This window comes from Lontra canadensis, unplaced genomic scaffold (genome assembly GCF_010015895.1).
Source record: "Lontra canadensis isolate GAN:19392208 unplaced genomic scaffold, GSC_riverotter_1.0 scaffold30, whole genome shotgun sequence".
In the NCBI taxonomy this organism is placed as follows: domain Eukaryota; kingdom Metazoa; phylum Chordata; class Mammalia; order Carnivora; family Mustelidae; genus Lontra; species Lontra canadensis.
In genome coordinates this window covers 10146268-10165523 of record NW_022631024.1, presented here as the reverse complement: position 1 = coordinate 10165523, position 19256 = coordinate 10146268, and the positions used below count along the sequence as shown (strand labels likewise).

At 44.8% G+C, this 19256-nt stretch overlaps 1 protein-coding gene across 7 annotated transcripts in view; it reads left to right on the top strand.

Annotated features, from left to right (window-relative positions):
• The window catches only part of DENND1A (DENN domain containing 1A), a 496671-nt gene that overhangs the window by 278807 nt on the left and 198608 nt on the right, over nt 1–19256 (top strand). For all 7 annotated transcript variants that reach the window (XM_032865818.1, XM_032865820.1, XM_032865816.1 and 4 more), the window contains one exon: nt 16033–16078. In XM_032865818.1, the coding sequence (XP_032721709.1) occupies nt 16033–16078 (46 nt within the window). The remainder of the gene's footprint in view (nt 1–16032; nt 16079–19256) is intronic.

Here is a 19256-nt window from a genome sequence, read left to right as displayed (position 1 = left end):
GTTTTTTGTTTTTTTTTTTTTTGCCGAGAGTCTCACTGTCCAGGGACATGTATTTTAGCGAAAGGCAGGCAGGTTCTAGAGTCAGCTCTGTCGCCTTGGGCAAGTCACCTGGCTTAAGACTCTGTTTCCTCATCTGCAAAGTGGAGTCGGACCGTATGTGCTATATGAAGAAAAATGATTCAGCAGATGAAGGGACACAATGTAGAAAAGCTGCTCATGGTAGGGGTTCAGTAAATGTTTCCGCAGATACGTTGTCACCCTCTGTCCTCGATAGATTACCAAGAAAGACTGTCTGTGTAACGGATTTGGATCTGTTTTCCTTCTGAATAATTTCTTTCTCCAGCATAATGTGATTAAAGACATTGTCTCCAGACAGCTCAAGTCAGCAGATGTTGATAAGGGAGCACTGTATGTATGTAGGAAAAGGTACTGCCTGCCAGAAATTAAGAAATTCAGGAGAAAGGGACACACAGAGGGGTCACAGCACTGTCACTTAAAAACTGATGATTTAAGGACGTTTACTATCAGGTCAGTCATAGTCTTTGCTGGGTTCTCCCAGCCCATTTTGCAGTCCTGTCACTGAAAAGGTTTACTAAAATAGCCAGGTTGTGCTGGGAGCTTAAAGGTATTCTGCAGTACTCCTAATTTGACTGTGTTGGGCTCACTCTCATCCCAAGAAGCCATGTGTACAACCAAGATATAGCTCAGGGCCATCAGGGGAAAATCAGTGGCCCTCTCCAGCGCATAGCACAAAGTGTATCGGCTTATTTCTCTCTCAGTTATGTATCTTTCTTATCAAGGTAGCTGTTTTTATCCATCCCTTTCTCCCACTTAATGAAATTAAGGAACTCTTCCTCTGCTCAGACTTGCTGCTTCCTTTTGAGCTTCTGAACCGACTGTCTTGGCTTTTTCCATGCTGCCACGTGTCTCAAAGGAGAGGACCATGTTTGCTATCCAGTAGTGTTCGTGTTGATTAAATGAAAGACTGGGGGGCTGGGCAGAGGAGGACACTGACACTCAGGAAGAAAGAGAGAGGGAACTGGGAGGGGGAAGGAGGACAAAGGTGGAGGAGGATAGTGAGAGGAATAGATGGAAAAGGTAGAATGGGGACATATGTTCCTAAGACAGACTCACGCAGTAATTCCCAATCCTCTCAGCACATTGAAGCCTGCTGCCATCACTCCCCTCAGCCCCCACCAACATAGAATAGTCTCATAGGCATCTACCCTCACACAGACACGTGGCCCCCAGACTCACACACACACACACTGACACAGGTCCCTTCCCTACGCACATGTCTCTGATGCCCCCACGGAGAGACACACCCCCCCCACCATACACCTCACCCCAGACATGTGCTTTAAGAGAAAACCTTAGAGTTCTCCCTGGAGGAGACTCACTTGTGTGTCTTTTTTTTTTTTTTTTAGATTTGATTTATTTATTTGAGAGAGAGAGAGAGCCCCCAGGCAGGGGAAGTGGCAGGCAGAAGCTGGCTCCCTGCTGAGCAAGGAGGCCGATGCAAGACTTGATCCCAGAACTCTGGGATCATGACCTGAGCTGAAGGCAGATGCTTAACTGACTGAGCCACTCAGGTGCCCCGCACCTGTGTGTCCTGATGCTGAACTTCAGATGCGAGCACAAACGGGCTTCTGTGTGCAGGGATTGGCAGAGTCATTGTTAGTTCCTCTGCCTCCCAAATAGTACAATTTTATTCTTCTATTATTTCGAAAGCTTTGGTTGCTAAATTGTCAGCTAGCTTGAAACTGGCAGCTTCCATTTCCAGAACTGTGCAGAGAGAAGGGCTTTGTCGGCTTCGGTGGTAACAGTAGCTACCAGTGTTGAAGATCTCCGATGCCCCAGTCTGTGACCTCACTCAGTTCTTCTAGCAATTCTGTCAGGCGCATATTATTAGCTCCATTTCACAGATCGGGAAACCAAGGCCCCAAGAGGTTTAGTAACTTATTCTAGTGTAAATACCATATACTGTATGCTTCTGTTTTTATAAAAACAAACATTATGTGTGTCTGTGAGACACAAAAATGTGTGTGTAGATGTGTGTATACAAATGTGGGTGTATCTATATGTGTATATGTACACACACACACCACACACATACACACACACACACATATACATACACACACAGGCAGAGATCTAAGAGGAAACGCACCACAGTGTTAGCAGGGATTTGGAGAGGAGGGAGAGGAACTCGGTGTGATTTTTATTTTTATTTTGTTTTATGTTATTCTGTTTCTGCAATGAAAACGTATGGTTTCTATACTTGAAAAGTTTCACTTTAAAAAGAAATTAGTATTTATTCTAGCCATTTGTTCTTTCCAGCCGTCCTTTCTTGTTTGCTTAAAGGATTTATTGGCTGTTTTGCTCTTCCCTGTGGAAGGTGATCTGAGGTCCTCTTTCCGACTTCCTAACTCCAGCCCTCTCGTGAGCTGTGTCACCAGCCTGCCTGAGAGCAACGATGCTGGCAGGTCTGCCTTAGAAGGGAAGACTTGACAATGACGACTCCTAAGCCCTTGTCAACCCCAACTTCCACTCCAAAAAAATCGAAGCTGAGACTTGCATTTTTCAGAGCCTGAGCGGGTTCTGTGATTAGGCTCCATCTGGGAAGTGTCTGTGTACATGATAGCAGTTCTTCTCCTGGTCTCTTGTTTTCATGAAAGAACTTTCTTGACATTTGACCAAAGGATGATTACAGGCCAGTGGAGGTTGGTATCTGTTTATTAACTACAACATGTTAAGAATGTGGAAATAAAAGACCCCGAGAGAAAAAAAAAAAAGATCTTCCATTCTAGGCTTGATTTGATCACCTTCAGTCTGCTACCAACTGCTTTGGTCAGAAACTACAAATGTCATGAAATTTGAGTCAATGCTAATAACTTTATTCTATTGTGCTCGGTGACTTTCACCACTGTTGAGTTTAATCCTTGGTGGTGAGAGCCAGCAGGGATAACTAGCATTTTAAGTAAAGTGCTAGGAGCTTGAAACATGTAAATTTGAAGGAGGTTTGTTCCTCTGCAGATGATTTAAATGTTAAGTACGTCCCCATGCAGGGGATACACGAAATGGAATCTGAAAACTATTATCTCCTGTAGAAATGAACTCTCAATTTACTCACTGCACAGGAAGGGCAGATTCTAGTCATTTTCACTGCCAGCAGGTGCCCTTTCTATGCATAATAGACTTCGAAAGTGTAATTAACACATGAGGACCACTGCTGCCAGTTTTTCTTCAGGTACATGCTGCTAGGGGTTTTCAGGACAACAGTGTAGGCTGTGAGAGCTTTTTACATTGCACTTGAAGATGCGGTGTTCATTGACTTCTGGACAAAGACATGTTAAATGGGGCTGAGTCCAGATCCCGCTGGTGGTATCACAAGTCATGGTCCTTGGGCCCAGAGACCCCAGGAGCTGTAATGCAGCCTCACGTAGAACAGAGGCCAGTAGAGAAAGCTCTGGGATGCGGTGAATAAATGGGAAGTATGATGCCGAAAACCCCACAATTATGTGGAAGACTCTAATTGCACATTCACAAATACTGCAACCAATTATCTGAGTTAACTTTAATTAGAGGTATAATCACAGATTTTAATTATCTGAGTAAATCAGTGTAGTACAAATGATCTGCCCCCAAATATTTCTCAAATTAAAATTTTCAAATTCCTTCCCGTTTTTGGAGCGGGTGGTAGAGAAAGTGCCTCAGCTTTGGATTCAGACAGAGGACCTGGATTCAGATCTCAGTATCATGTCTTCTTAGCTGTGTAACCATTAAAAATCTATTTGATCTCTTCGACTTGCAGTATCTTTTTCTGTAAAGTGGGTTTAATTTACCTACTTTGAAGAGTGGTTTAGAATTAGAGATACAGGTCATCAAGTGGCACTCAGGTGCCACTTAGCAAATAGTGGCTGCTCTTATATGGTTATTACAAACATGGGACATGGATTTTGGTTTCCAGAAGGTTTAACTCAGATCAGACATTCTTATTTCTGCAGCTTTGTGAGCCCAGGGGAAAACTTTATAATTCATCTTTTCTTTTTACCCCTCAGATTGTTTTTATTTTGATTTTTTTTTTTTATTTAACTTGAGTTATTGTATGGTTGTTTTCATTTGCAGCTGTGGCATAAGAATGAAAAGAAAAGAAACAAAAGCAGATGGCAGAGAAAACGAAAGGAGTAAGACATTTCCAGCCCTTATGAATATTTAAAAACATGTGCTGCTGGTTCCTTTCTACTTTAGATCTGTACCATTTTCTTGACTTTGAAAGCGAAAATGAGAATGTTCCCTACCTTGGCTGACTGGCAGCCCTGACCTTGGCCGGTGTTGGGAGGGCCTTCCCATTTCTGGGACAAAGGGATTAACTTGCTGATGAGAATCTGCATTTCCCTTCATTATAATAATCACCATCTATTGAGGTGTGTGTCTGTGTGTGTGTGTGTGTGTATGTGTGTGAGAGAGAGAGAGAGAGAAACTTTATCAACATTATTGCAAATCTTCAAAATCAAACCGTTAAATAATATTTCATTATTAGCTCCATTGTATGGATTCAGAAGTCAAACCTTAGGGAGGTTTAGTGACTTAAACCACTGTCACACAGCTAGGAAATGGTAGAGCCTGTGGTTGAAATGTAAGGCCATCTGATACTAAAGCTTTCCTTACTAACATCCTCCAGAGTTTGAGAGAATAAGTTGTACCCATCACCAAGATTTTGTGAAAAAAAATTTTAATGTAGGCGTCTTGATGACTTATGTTTTTCATTCAGAAAATATTTGTAGAGCACTTACTATGTACCCGGCACTATGCTAATTAGATGTTGCTAATAAAAGGTCCCGGTAGAAACCATATGGTATTTCCCATGTAAATTCTTTTTTCTGCCTTACTCTTTCAGAAGTCGTCCTAAATAAGGACTACAAGTCAGTTCCCAAATTGAATTGTATATTTGGGTTGTTCTGGACACTTGTTAACATGCCTTTGTGACAAAATATTTCCAGAGCAGATCAGGGCAAGTTCATGTTGTCCCCCAAAGACCAGCCAGATCAAGAGCCAAGTTAGTACCTAACTCCCCATGCTCTTGAGGATGTGGCTGAACCAAAAATTATATCCTGTGTGAACAATTAAGGTTTGAATTTTGCAGTTGTCTTTGTAAAATGTGTTGTATCTCCTGACTCTGGAAACCATTCTTCCACTCGGAGTGGGCATGCTCCAACTCTGTGTGAGAGATTCTAGTTCTGGGCTCTTTATCCACATTGCCTTTTGGGTTCCGAATCAATCGCCACATGCTGCGTCACGTTTTCCATCTAGAATTTTAGCAAGCAGGCTGAAATGTGCCTGATCACAGGGTCCCCAGTCCACGGGGTGAAGGGGCATCAGTCTATGAAGTGACTTCCGGATGACTTGGGGCTGGGTCCAGTCTAATCTCTCTCTCCATTGATGCCATGAGATTTTGCATAGGGAATAAATTGATGCTAGAGTCAGTGGGATTGTTGATATTCTTAGTGACAGAAATAGAAATCAGTGAAGTGTGGTGTGGTGGAAACAGAAAAACCTGGCTGTGGTTCTGGCTTCCCTATTTACTAGCTTTGAGGTCACCGAACCTCTCTCAGCCTCCTTTCTCTTCTGTCAAACATGAATAGTAATTACTACTGACAAAAAAACAGGTGTTCCATAAACAGTAGGTACTACTTCTGTTATTAACAACTACAGATAGATAGATTTATAGCCTATCTATTAATGTGGATATATAGGAACGACCTAGCAAAATCCAGTTGAAATGCACAACATCCAGGTGAAATGGGTATAGTTTAGGTAGACAGGTGTGGCTAAAATTCTTCTGTATATACCAGAGTCTGGGCCCTGTAGGTTTTGTTAAAGATTCAAATCCAAGTGAGCAGAAACTGTCTTTGTATTTTGTAGCAAATATTTATGAGTGCCTGCTATATCCCTTTCATTGGGCACAGGAAGGTAAGGAGCTTCTTTGTAGATGGTCCTGGATCTGATAAAACACTCCTTCCCAAAAGAATTCAGGTGTCCAGGCAGGAGTAGGAGAACAGACTTTTTTTCAGCTAAGAAGCAGTAAGGGACAAGGTCCAGTGCTCAGGGTGGAACCACGCCAACAGGAGCTCCTTTGGGGAACCGAAGGAGAGGATAAGGACCAGGATTTCAGCTTCAGATGGAAGAAGGGGAGAAGTTGGGTCTGTGGTTGGCCTGATGGGGAGGAAGCATACAATGTATGTTGGTTGAACAAAGGGAAATTCTAGATTTCCAGGGAAATCCCTTAGTAAGATTTGGCTAAACTTGACCCTGAGGTTTGAACAGAGAAGCTGAGTAGTAGACGAGTTAAATTTCGGGTCCAAATCCTGGCTCTGGTCCCACTGAATACGCGTCTTTGGGTGAATCACATTACCCCTCTGAGCCTCCCGTCTCCTCATCCACAAGAGTGTAGGGGAAAATACGTTCTCCGTGAGAAGCCTGGCAATCTAAAAACTCGTTTGGTGTTGACAGTCACCACATTTCAGTGCCCCTCCATTTCCTTCAGATTGAGAGTGCCAAGAGCCTTTGGAGGAGGTTTTGGACAATTTCTGGTCTTCCTGGTGGAAAAATGGCAGAGAGGAGAGACTGGGAGCTGTTTGCATTATTGAAGCCATAGACGCTATAGGAATCTACTGATACTGTGGGTTCTATAGGTTCAAGTTCTCCATTTTTTAAAATTCAATCTTAACTCCTGTACTGCGACACTTAACAGCCTTTTTAAAGGTGTACAATTCTCTGGGTTTTTTGTGTCTTCACAAGGTTGTGCAATCATCACTACTAATCCCAGACCCATTAGATTTTTTAAATATAGTCTTTATCATTAGTAAGGTAATTGGTCCTTATTTAAAAACAGAAATTTTTTAACCTTCCAAAAGCACACACAGCGGAAAGCCAGTATTCGCTGGACATGAGCAGCGCGTGTGCGTGGTTGGCATCAGACCCTTCACTTGGTCCTTCCAAGGTGCCTCTGATGGCACAGGTGCCAGGTGTGCAGCGAGACGGCAGTCATGGGTGCAGAAACTTGCAGGGTTAGAGAAGGTGAAGCGCCCCGCCGCGGAAATGGCCCTTCCCCACTTGGGGCTGGTGGTTGTCACAAGCCGCCCTGTGGGGAGCTCTCCTGATGACAGCTTACCCGCACTGTGGGCCCGCCACCTCCTCTACACCTGAGCGTCAGAACCTGGCCTGCTGGTCCACCTTGTCAGGCCCGGTCCTGCTGCCGGATGTGACAAGGGGCCACACCGCTTGCCTCCCCTGCCCCAGTCTCTGACTCCTGCATGGAACATGGCTGGCCCTGACCTCTGCTGATACAACTAAGCCTTGCTTTCCAGTTCTTGAGACATATTCAGTGTGTAATTCCTCACTCCTCCCTGACCTGGAGCCTATCTTGGACCCAGGACTTAGAAAACTGGAATTTCTATGGCACTGCGTGGTGGTCTCTCCAGCAAACATTCTAGACATGTTCTGCTCACTAACAGAGCAGGAGTCACAGACCGTGTGATGCCATCGTGCCTCAGCAGGGGCAGGGCCCTATCTCATGGCAGGACTTTTGAGATAAGCGTCCCTGCCTCTCTCGGTGTGGGCCCGAGGCAGAGTGCATGAAGCCACCAGTGCAGTGCAAGGCTCAGCGTGATCTCTCAGCACAGGGGATTTGTTCTTACCCTTAAACATTTGAAGGACTGAGAGGCTAGGCTGAGAAGGGATTTGATGCTGTACATCTTGGCATGTGATGTGTCTCAGTCCTTAAAAAACAAAAAGAACTCTTTTCCTCTTTTTAAACTTTTACATTTTGGGGGGGTTACTTTCTTTTGATTTATCCATAAACTTCTTTTTCCCTCTCTCATTTCTTTCTTCCCTCATTCATTCCTGCATTTCTATGAGAGTCTCCTGGGCGGCTGGTGGCTCCCAACTTGAGACGTCCCTTTGCAGCTGGCTCTGGCTGTTATGGTTCTCATTGAACTCTCTGGGGCAATAGAAAGCCCTGTCTCCTGACCTTTTCTCTGTGATTAACTTCTCCTGCTACAGTGGTCTTAGCCATGGAGCCCTTCCTGATGTTTTCCAAGTATGTCTCCTTCCGGTAGACTGAGAAGGCAGAAAAGGGCGGACCACTTTAGGCTTTGATGTTGACCTTTCCAGGTTTTCATCCAGGCCTTATCTTTGTAGCTCATGTGTTCATTTAGGTTGGGATTGGGGGCTTGGAGCCCTGGAAGGCATCTCCCCCAAGCCCCAAGGTTACCCCAGGAAGCACAGGGCACACACTGAGAAGAGCACTGCTCCTGTGCCTCCCCTCCCCGCTGTGCTTCAGCTGCAGGGATAGACGTGTGTTAGGAAACCATCTCCAGTGCCTGACCGCATGCACACCACGCTGCCCCACAGGGCACAAGCCCTGTATGCTGGATCCCGATGGCACGCGTGGAAGCTAGGCAGTTTGGGCCTCCTCTCCCAATCCAGAATTGCTCCTGTCCTCTCATGAGTCCTCATCCCAGGCTGTTGCTCATAAATCAGGGAGGGATGGGTGGAAATTAAATACCTTTTCCCCTAAGAAAACTGTGATTAACTCATGGCATTTGTACCCCTTCTGCTTTTCAAGCCATATTTTCTGCCTCTCACCAGCTGTGACCTTTGTCGAGTCACTTAACCTGTTTGAGCCATAGATGCCTCTCTAAATTATGGAGATCAGCCTTTCAAGACTGCTGTCATGATGAAATGAGGTCACTTCAGGTCCGCCCAAAAGCACCTTGTATGTTTCCTTTACCTCCATTCACACACATACGCTAACACGCTCATCTCATGTCTGCTGTTCGCCGTGAGCGCCGGATAGTCAGGGACCCGAACTGTTTTCTCTGTCCTCTATCCCCAGCCCGACGCGATGCCGGACACACAGTAGTAGCTGTGGGTTGCCCGACGAGCAGAGGGGAGACACTGAGCGCATACCAAATGTAGTGTAAGACGTTCGTTTTCTCTCTCCCCTCCCCAGTTGCCTTCTTCAGATTTAAGCTCCTGAACAACTAGTTGATTTTTCTCTCTGGACACCACGAAGCCCTGTTACAGTCCCGTTTCCCTCTTTGGGTGTCGGCAGCTGCAGTGCTCACAGCTGAGTTTGTGGCCCTCGCAGCAGGTGTGCTGAAAACCTCACGGCCCACAACTGCAGCATCACTTTCACCCAGGCTTGCATGTCTTCCCTTTGCCCCTACTTCTTTTCCTGCTCTTGTTGCTCTATTAAGTTGCTTTAAATCTTATTTAGAACAAAAAACGTCAGTTCATTTAAGCTAGTAAAGTAGACGGTTTTGTTCTATGAAGTATCCACTTGGCTGTTTTTCTTTTTCAGTTACGATTGTCAAATAACTTTTTTTTCACTTAAGTTAGCGTGAGGGGTCAGAGAATATTAAGCAAGAGTAGCATAAGAGACTTTGAAGTGGAAGGATTTGAGCTGGAATCACCATTAGCTGTGACCATGGGCAGGCTTCTGGGAATCCTTTTTTTAATCTGTAAAATGGGTGGTATAAATGGGATTATTTGGGGATTAAGTGAGATAAGGTGGCTCAAGCCTCGGGCGCACACTTGGGGAGCACGCTCCGCTGTCAATGTTGTTCTGGGCTCCGCGCGTGGTAGGCGCTGCGAACAGGAGCCCCTTCGTTTCTCCTGTGACTGATCATCTAGAAGAACCGTGCAAATTAACATGTGCTTCATGCCAAACGGGCAACCCACACAAAGGCCTCTACCCAGGGAGGTGTTCACAACCTCTGGGGTCCTGTGAGGAGAGGTGCTCTGTCCCGATGGGCAGCAGAGGTTCAGTAGAACTTGAAGCAGGAGGGCTTGGGGCCCAGGGACACCATCTGAGGAGGGGCTCAGAGGCAAACTTGAAACAGGAGGATTCCTGTGGGTGAGGGGAGTCAGGGAGCTGGTTACTTGGACGTGATGAGACGGGGCCTTTGACTTGGCACGGCTGTGGGCCGGCCCTCAGAAAGCAGACTGGGGACGACCTCATCTCCTTCCCCCTCTCCTTCCATAGGTCACGCAAAGGCTGGGCTTCTGGGAAACCGTCTGCTCGTTTTGTCTCAGCAGCACGGACTTGGCTTTTCATCTGTTCTGCCATTGACGAGTTGTGTGACCTGCATGACCTTCATCTCTTCTTCTGTACGGTGCTGGTGGCAGTAGCACCTGCCTCACACTGTTGTCATGAGGGTCTGTTGAGCTCCTAGCCCGGTGCTGGCCCTTGGCGGGCCACCTGTCGGGTCCCTCTCGCTGAGACCAGAACTGTGATGATGAGGGCTCTCTGACAAGATGTGTTGTGAGGTCTTCGTTGGTGCTCCTTCTCCCACCTCTTGTCCCGAAACCTCTCTACCCAGGCCAAGCCTCCTATTTCAGAGCAGAATCTAAAAGTGTAGGACAAGCTGTGTTTATACTTTTGTTTCTTTTCCAAAAAAGAAAAGCTGAAACAAAGAGGACTTCTTTCAGAGTTTCCTTTCCCTTAAAAGTAGTGAACTGAGGAAAGACTTATGGGTTCCCCTGTGCCAGTCAGGACCTGTGACCTAAGGAGGTGTGTGGACCTCTGAGAGGTGGACCGGGCCCTGCAGCGTGGGAACTGTAGTGCTGACTGTGCATTTTTATGGGGAAAAGAAAAGCAGCACAGTGGACCTTCCAAGTCCCTGGGCAGCTCTTAGCTAATTCCGTGCTGGGGTCAAAGAGGTTTTGCTTCCCGGGCCGGGGGGGGGGGGGGGTGCTCCCACCTCTTCTCAGGTCCTACCCTGCCCCTCCCCCTCTGTCCTGGGAAGCTGTGTTTTATGATTTGAGCAGCCAGTGTTCCTTTATTTCACCTGACTCTTTTCCAATTAGTAGCCACTCACCTCAGGGGAACATAATTAAGAGGGCTCTAGTTGTCTGGGGAAAGGAATTAAACAAATTGTGAACGTGCGGTAATAATGAACAGGGCTGCAAGACCATTAATAAGTCTGCAGGAGCCACATTCATGCGGGGAATGAGCCCGTGCATAGAACTTACCTGTAAGAAAGTTCTCTACGTTGCAGGCTTGAGTTCGTAGGAGGATTGGATGAGTAGCCCCCTTGGGATACTGGCACGTCTTTTGGCTTAAGTACCAAGCGTGTGCTGTGGGTCGGCTTGGGCATAGCCATCCCACAGCCCTGGGTTTGAGCTATAGCTTCCCTGTTTACTAGCTGTGTGGTCTTGGGCGAGTTACTTCACCTTTCTGAGCCTGTTTTCCAATATGAAAATGTGGGTAACAGCACTGCCTTGGAGAGTTGTCTTGAGAATTCCATGTAAATAATGCATAAAAGCAGCTGGGTTACAGTAGCATGATAAATATTATAATGTTCCCTTTCACCTTAATAGAATTCAAATTAAAACATACCTTTCAGGTATTATGTTATATTATATATATTATATTATATTGTCACTGCCTTTTCACCAGCAGCAGACCATCTTTCCTTCTCAGGGAAGAAAGAAGAAAGAATAGTTTCTTCTCTTCTAGAATGTAACTGATGAAGTCAGAGAGTACAATAATTCCCTGAGAACAAAGGCCTAAAAGAGCTATATTCAGAGATGCACAGTGGCATCCCACAGTTGCTGTTGGCCACAGGGCAGTTGTGACACAGTTGTCATGGCCTGCCTGCATATGAACGTGGTCATAGCTGTTAATATGGTCACCGCTTTAATTATGTGCACTGTTGGTTCCGCATATGTTGTGTCTAATTGACATTTAAAATGTCTCCAAAATCGGAATCGTCATTGAAATATAAAGTCACCATGAATGCTGAAAGTCACCCAGAGCTGAGAAGCATGGTGTCCATTTGCTAGTAGTTAAACAGATATTTGCATTGCTGTGTTCTTGAGAAGCAACCAACACGTTCTTTGGAGGACCCAATAAGGGACGGTAGCTTCTAGATGAAGTTGGATTATGTCTTGTTATTGAGATACCCTTGGGAAAACACTCACACTGATGACTGAATCACAGAATGATGCAGAGTGATCAAACTCTGAATGTTGAAGGAGTGTTTGAGGAACAGCTTAAACAAATGTATTTTGCTGTATTTTCCTTTGAAGGTATGCTCAAGAGTGATAGGTGGTTTTTAAATTTTGTCATTCTAAGTGGTGAGAAAGTAACAAATTATAGTTTACTTGTGGTCTGTGCATTCTTGGTGGTGTATAAAACTAAGAGTAAAGGTTGCCTTCCAAAGAAAGTGTTAAGCAACCTACCGAGCTCAGTGAGTAGAGGGGTGGTGACAAGAGCGTGCTTGGTGTCAGCAGCCCACGAGCCAAAGGATGCCTCTCCAGCTCCTTGCACTCATAATGGAGCCTCGATTGTCCTCACCAGGTCTTGGCCAGGTATCCCTCAGAACTAGGGCAGGAATGAGAAAATCATTCTTGGGGTGCAAAGAGAAGGGGTCCAATGGGACCAGCCATGTCAGGGCCTCAGAGAGAACCCACATGGATGTGAGAAGTTACTGAGCCTACCATGTGCTGCTCCTGTAACAAGGACTTCATGGGTTATCTCCAGCCCTTGCCACCGTCCTGGAAGATTTCCAGTGGGGCCTGTCCTACCCTTTTAGAAAGCACTTTGCCAAAAAATAACAAAAGATATAAAAAAAAATGAAACAAAAACAGTAAGAAAAGGAAAACAGCAGCAGCCCTGCCTCTTGATTTAGTAATTTTATGATTGGGAATTCATGCCCATGAAGTTGTTCATTTTCATTACCGCGTGACTTACAGTGAATCGTTGGAAGCGACTTAATGTCTAACTCTAGAAATAGGATGCAGTAAATTAAGGCACATCTGTATATGGTGGACTATTACACAGTCTTTAATCACAAAGAGTGTAGTCTACTATGGGAGAGGTTAACGTGGCCAATGAGAAAACAATAAAATATGTATGTACCCTATAATTTCAAAGATAGAAACATGTTTGTTAATGTGGGCCACTATCCAGTAAGAAAAATGTGAAAGTCAAAGTAGCGTTAAGTTGATGTGATCCCCCGCCCCCAAATTTCTCTTTACAATAAAAAGCCGAAGAAAAGAGGTTTCCAAAGAAAACGAGTCAGTAGCTGCAGTAACAGTTGAGGGTTACTGAGAATGGAAATTTTCAGAACGCACCTAGAATTACCCAGTTACATGTTCGCTACATTGAGATGTTAAGGAGACTCTGGGTTTCCTTTTTTTCCCCCCATTTTCCTCTCCCCGCTTGGAATTCGAAATTAGTATCTTTGCAGAGCAAAAATGCAAGTCAGTTCAGGGAAGTATTTGAGGCTTTATCAGCAGATGATGACAGTGTAAAAGGTATTTGTCTAAATTTGCATTTATACAAAACATGGAGCTGCTGTGATTTCAGAGTAAGTGTGCTTTCAATATTTTCTAAATACAGAGCTGGTGCAGCCCTAACAATGCTTGGCTAAGAAATTGCACTTCTATGATAGGCCATAATTACTCTTTGGGAAATTATTGGGCTGAAAAAAAAAATGCCTACCTAATGATACCTGAAGCGTGGGTCTCACTTTGTCCCGTTTTGCATCTGTAGTCACTTCTGCAAGACTCCTTTTCTTCTCTTTCAGAGTATCATTGATTCTTATTGCAGGACAAAGGGCATGGCATTAAAACCTACATATTTAAAATTCTAGAAAACATTTCTTTTTCAGGTAAGAGGCTTCAGTTATAGAGACTTTTGCAGGATTTATTTTCACCTTTTTCTGGGGGTTGTTTGAATGGTCTTTTTCTGTACATTAACTCATTTGCTGAAAATTCAGTTCTAAAATTCTAGTTAAAACTCAGCGTCCTTTGTCAGTTGCATGATTAAATGTAGAAGCTGGAAAAGTTGATGAGATTTGGTTAAATATTATGGATTGGAGTTTTTCTCCCTTCTATGTGTTAGGCTGTGCTTCTGGACAAATTAATAAGTGACCATTTTTCTGGAATTCTGCACTCTTCCTGCTTCCTTTCATTACATTAGGCAAGGTTCCACTAGATGAGACATTTGCAGTCTTAAGACTTCCTGCCAGGGTTCAGACTTTGTATTTTTGACATTGAAGCTGTCGTGTTCCTGAAGCTACTTAATTAGAAACACATTCATTTCAGTGTACACTGGAAAAAGCTTGGACAGCAGAGCCCGGCACACTGGGAAGTTTGAGCATTTGTGTAGCTGGCGGCTAAACTAATGGTTTACAGTTTAAGCGAAAAAAATATCATAGGGCATTTCCTTGCCCCTAGAAGCGAAGAGAAGCTGAATGTGCACAGCGGATACCTTTTTTAAAAAGGAGAGAGGAAGAAGAAGAAAGCAAAGAAAAGACAACTTCACTTTCACTGCAGTTGTGTGTATAATTCTTTCTTTGGCTATTATCAAATACAAAAGTCTTCTAGAAGAATAGTTCCCAAAACTGTGCTGCTAATATTCAAGTCTGTTTTACAGGCTCCCAAGATATATTACTGCTGAGATCTGTAGTAAGGAGGACATTTTATATTCTGGGGAAGGTTTTTTTGCTTGAAGAATGTTATTTGTTGAATGGTGATAAGGGAATTGTGCCCTCTCTTATTTTTAAATGTTCGAGCAATTTAAAAATGCACATCTGATGTTTAAAAACCTTCATTCCCTATCCATTGCTTTCAGGATGACACCTAAACTCCTTAGTATTCAAGTGAAAACACACCTCTGCGTTCTTACTTCTTACCCCTCTGGTTTTCCCCACTCTGTTCCCAAGGTTTTCCCCACTCTGTTCCCAAGGAAAACCATCCTTGTAGATCACCTGCTGTCTCCTGGCCGCCCCAGAGGAGAGGTGCCTGGTCACCTTGATCAGAGCCCGGTGTCTTTGCCGGAGGCTCACAAAATACTCTTGCATCTTTCATAGGATGTGTTATGTACTACTGGAGAGACCTGGGGAAAAGGTGCCCACTTGCTCTCGTCCTCCTACTTCTTGACCTCCCTCCCTTACCGTCCCTTAGAAACGTAGTCGTGGGAGGTGGACGCAGGGACTTTAAGTTCAGTGTTATGAAGTCAGCATGGCCCAGAAGAAGAGACTTCAGAGTCCTCTCCGGTTTGCTGCTCCCTTTGTTTTGTGGCGTTAGAGAAGGGATTTAAGCTCTCTGGGGCTATTCTGGTCCTCTGTAAAATGGGGATAACACCTGCCTTATGCCATTGTTGTGTGGATTAGGAAAGATGAATTTGAAGTTCCTCATATAATGCCTAGCCCCTTCATTGGTAAGTAGCATCGTAAATGATAATGTGTGTGAGCACACACACATACACACACACTCCTGAAACCAAAGGAAGTCAGTCCATAATGCCCAGGTTTTAAGAGCTTTGGAGTTGGGTTCTCTACTCCTGCCCAGTCACTCAGGGAGGAACCATTGCCCTCCCTGTGAATGAAGCAGTTGAAAGGGGCTTTGTGAATTGTGGTGCCATTGGATGGCATGTGTGCATTCGGTGGGGAAAGGCTTGCTCAAAGTTCCCCACATACTTAGGCCCGTCAGAATGTACCGTTAGATCACATCTCTGGATGGCAGAAGGAAACAGCAAGTAAAAAAAATCATTCTTCGCTGAAGCACATTATGCCTTCCATTCAACCCTGTTAACTGCCTTTTCTGTTGTGATTGTGGCGGTGATCGTTTCCATTTGTGCCAGGAACTATACTAATCACTTGACTTGTGGTCTCTCTCATTCTGATCACGAGGGGCCCATTTGATTCCAGTGTCCCATTTTAAAGATAAGGCAACTGAGGCTGTGTAGTCACAGGGCTGCCCCTGAGGTATTAACGCCAAGGTCGGCGCTCTTCCCACCACCCTGCTGCTTCTCATGCTGCCCACATTTTGAAATTCTTCGGAAGTTTCTAGGCTTGGGAACAAAATGTCACATTAGGATTTTTGTTGTGAAAGGAAATGTAACTGTGCATACGTTTATTAAAACAGTTTTTCTCCAAATAGTGAACCATCTGTAATTTTCTGTCGGAAGCAACAGACATTAAAGCAGCTGTGTGTCTCTGTTTCTCTTCACAGTGCTCCCATGCCCTACCTCATAGGAATCCATTTAAGTTTAATGGAGGTAAGTTGGCTCCTTTCCTCCCCAGATCTCTCTACTTGCGGCTTTGTTTTGCTCTGTGGCAGTGGAAAAGACCCGGTCTCTGGATTCACAGCTCTGCACGTGGGAGCATGTCTGAGCAGCACGTCTTACGCGGCCCCCTCCCAGGTGCACAGAGCTGAGCAGTCCGCCAAGACCCCTTTCCACTGGGCTCTGGTTTCCAGTGTTTTTCCACTTTGCTTGGAGATTGTCGATTTCCACGGGTGAGAGAGTGAGGTTCAAAGAGGCAGGAGAAAGGGGTTCTTCAAGGGTTTGGACCAGGGAAGGGAAATTGCTTGCTCTTCAAAATGATGTTTATTCTAAATCACTAGAACAGTATTACATTTTCATTGTAGAGGATATGGTATAAGGAAGTATAAAGAAGAAAGTTAAAATTATCCACAATACCATTATTTCCAGATTCAACTACTGTTAGCATTTCACTATTCTTCCTCCTAGCCTATATTCTGTGAATATATATTTTGTTTGAATGTGCATAACTGATGTGTGTATACATATATACATACATACATATATATAATTTTATGTCTGTTTCACTTAACATTGTAAATGGGGATTTCTACATGTTTTTAATCTACTCTCAGTAATAATAATTTTTAATTTGGGGCCTATCGGTCCACTGTTTGGATATACCACAACTTAACCATTTTCCCATTATTGTTGGACACTTAGGTTGTTTATCATTTTTCACTGTTATAAATAGTCTTTCAGTGAACATCTTTATGCATAAGGTTTTATCTGCATTTTGACTTACTTCCTTAGCACAGAACCCCCAAAGTAGAAATGCTTGGTCAAAGCTATGAATCTGGTGCCAGATTGCTTTCTGCATGGCTGTACCAATTAGATAGCAGTTCTTTTAAAGGACTTTTCTGTGCTTTTGTAAGTGCCATTGGTTCGTAGACATGAACCTTAAGCTTTTCCCTCCTCAAGAGAGAGCTTAAATTTGTACTAGAGCAAAACGGGGTGGGAGGTGGGGGGCTTGCCTGTTTTGCACAGGAGATACGCTCTCAGAGGGAAAATCTAGAGCCATGTCCGTCTGTGATGATGCTTTGCATGTCTTAAAGGAAGTGCTACTTCTCTTCTTCTGTTCCCTTCATTTCACGTCGACGAGGACCACCTGCTTCTTCACTAACTGTTGCACACTGTGCTATTGTGCTTACGAAAATGAAACAAGTTGGTTATCGAAAAACCTGTTTGTTTGACATTGAGAATCTTGATCAAAATAGACCACAGAAATCTGCTCAAATTTCTAATTTGACAGGACGGCCATGTGGCTCCTACATTCTGTTAACAGTTCCTCCTTGTCATCACCCAGCCCTGAGCACATACAGTACACAGTTTATGGACTATCTTGGATGGTGTATTTAGATCAGATTGAAGAGATTTCTGTGTTTTACCTTTGTTTGTCAAGTTTAGGGGTGTATTCAATGCTCCTGTGTGAAACATTAAAAGTGAATCGTTTCTCATCGACCTTTCGTGCCAGTTGTTGCAGAGTTTGAAACACGAATCTAAAGACCATTTGGTCTGTCGGAGTCCACAGCTCTCTCCCGCCCCTCCTCCTGCCTTCCAGACTGTTCCAGCACAGGCTTTTTCAGACTCCTTTTCATGTGCCTTTACCTTCAGCATTGTCCACGTTTCTAGTCTTAGCTCGCTTTTCTTCTCCACATGCCCTCTGGTCATCTCACCTGAGGCCTTTGGCTTCAGCTACCAAGGCAATGTCAGGGACTCGGCTGTGATTCTCATACTGGCGTCCCTTTCTGTGAACTTCAGATGCAAAGTTTCAGGTGCCAGTTGACTGTCACCTAGTGTGCTGCCGATACCTCAGACGCAGTCTTCCCCAAACAATGCGTTATCCACACACACCACACACACACACACACGTAACGCACGCACGCACGCACGCACGCACGCATGCATAGGCCTTCCGGTGCTCCAGGTCCCTGTGAGTGGCACCAGGGCCTGCGAAGGCACCAGGGCCGGACCTGCAGAGCCCAACGGAGTGCTCCTCTTCCTCATTCTTTCTCTCAAAGTAGTCGCCACAGTTCTCACCTGACTCTTAACCCAGTTCCTTCCTCATTGCCTTCGCTGACCTTTTTCTTTGCTGGATTTTTATGAAGCCTTCCTCATTCACGTGACAAGCAAAATGACAGCCTCTGTGTTCCAGACATCAGCTAGGCTGTGGGGGGATGAAGATGGAGAAGAAATTCAGGGCATAGTCCCGACATTTGGTGGCATGCCTTCTGCCTGGTCACTGTGCCTCTGTGGCCCAGCTCTCTCTGCCCTCCCCGTGTTCTGCCCCTTCTCCACCTCTGTCACGCCTCGTGTCCTCTCCCTGTCCCTTGCTAGCCAGTGCTCTCAGTGATCCCTCAACACTAAGCCTGCTCTTTCCAAAAGTCCCCCAGTTGTCATCTTTCACTTCCTGTGCCTCTTGCTCTGGATGATAGCAGTCTGCTTCTCTGTCCTCTCTGTCATCCCTAGGAGTAGGAGTTCTGTGAGAACAAAGACTGTGTTTCATTTGTGTGGTGTCGTCAGCACCTAGCGGGACACCGAACAGGTGCTTTCTGAAAAGAAGAATTGAGTGCACGCTTGGAAAACTGGAATTCGGAACACACTTAGAGCCTCCACTAGGCATCACTGTTTCCAGGGAACCCAGCACTATAATTTTACTTAAAGATGGAGTACCATTTTTTCCCCTTTTTATATGACTATAAGGAATTTTTGAAAAGGCCTTTGGTAGTAAAACATGCAATACAAAATGTACCTAAATTTTGAAGCTAAAATTTGAGACAGTTTTGTGTTTAGGTGAATGGGGTGCAAGTCTGTTCTCCTCAGCCTTTGAAGGGTTTTAAGTGAGAAGGTTCAGGAAGCACCAGGCAAGATAAATCTTAGACCTGTTTGAAATTGGGGAGGGGTTTGCCATGCTGCAGCCTGTGTGGTCAGCACTAGAAGGAAAATGGAAGTAGTTGTTGTCCTGTTCTTGAGGCCGGCTAAGCCACTTTCCAGACAAAGTCGTGTTTCCTGGGTGTGTTGGGTGGCTGCGAACGACCCACTCATGGAACTGAGTCTCTCTGTCTCCTTGTGTGCATCTCAGCTCAGACTCCAAGTGCTCTAGTCATTCCTTTTGATTGGGTTTATCTGGTTC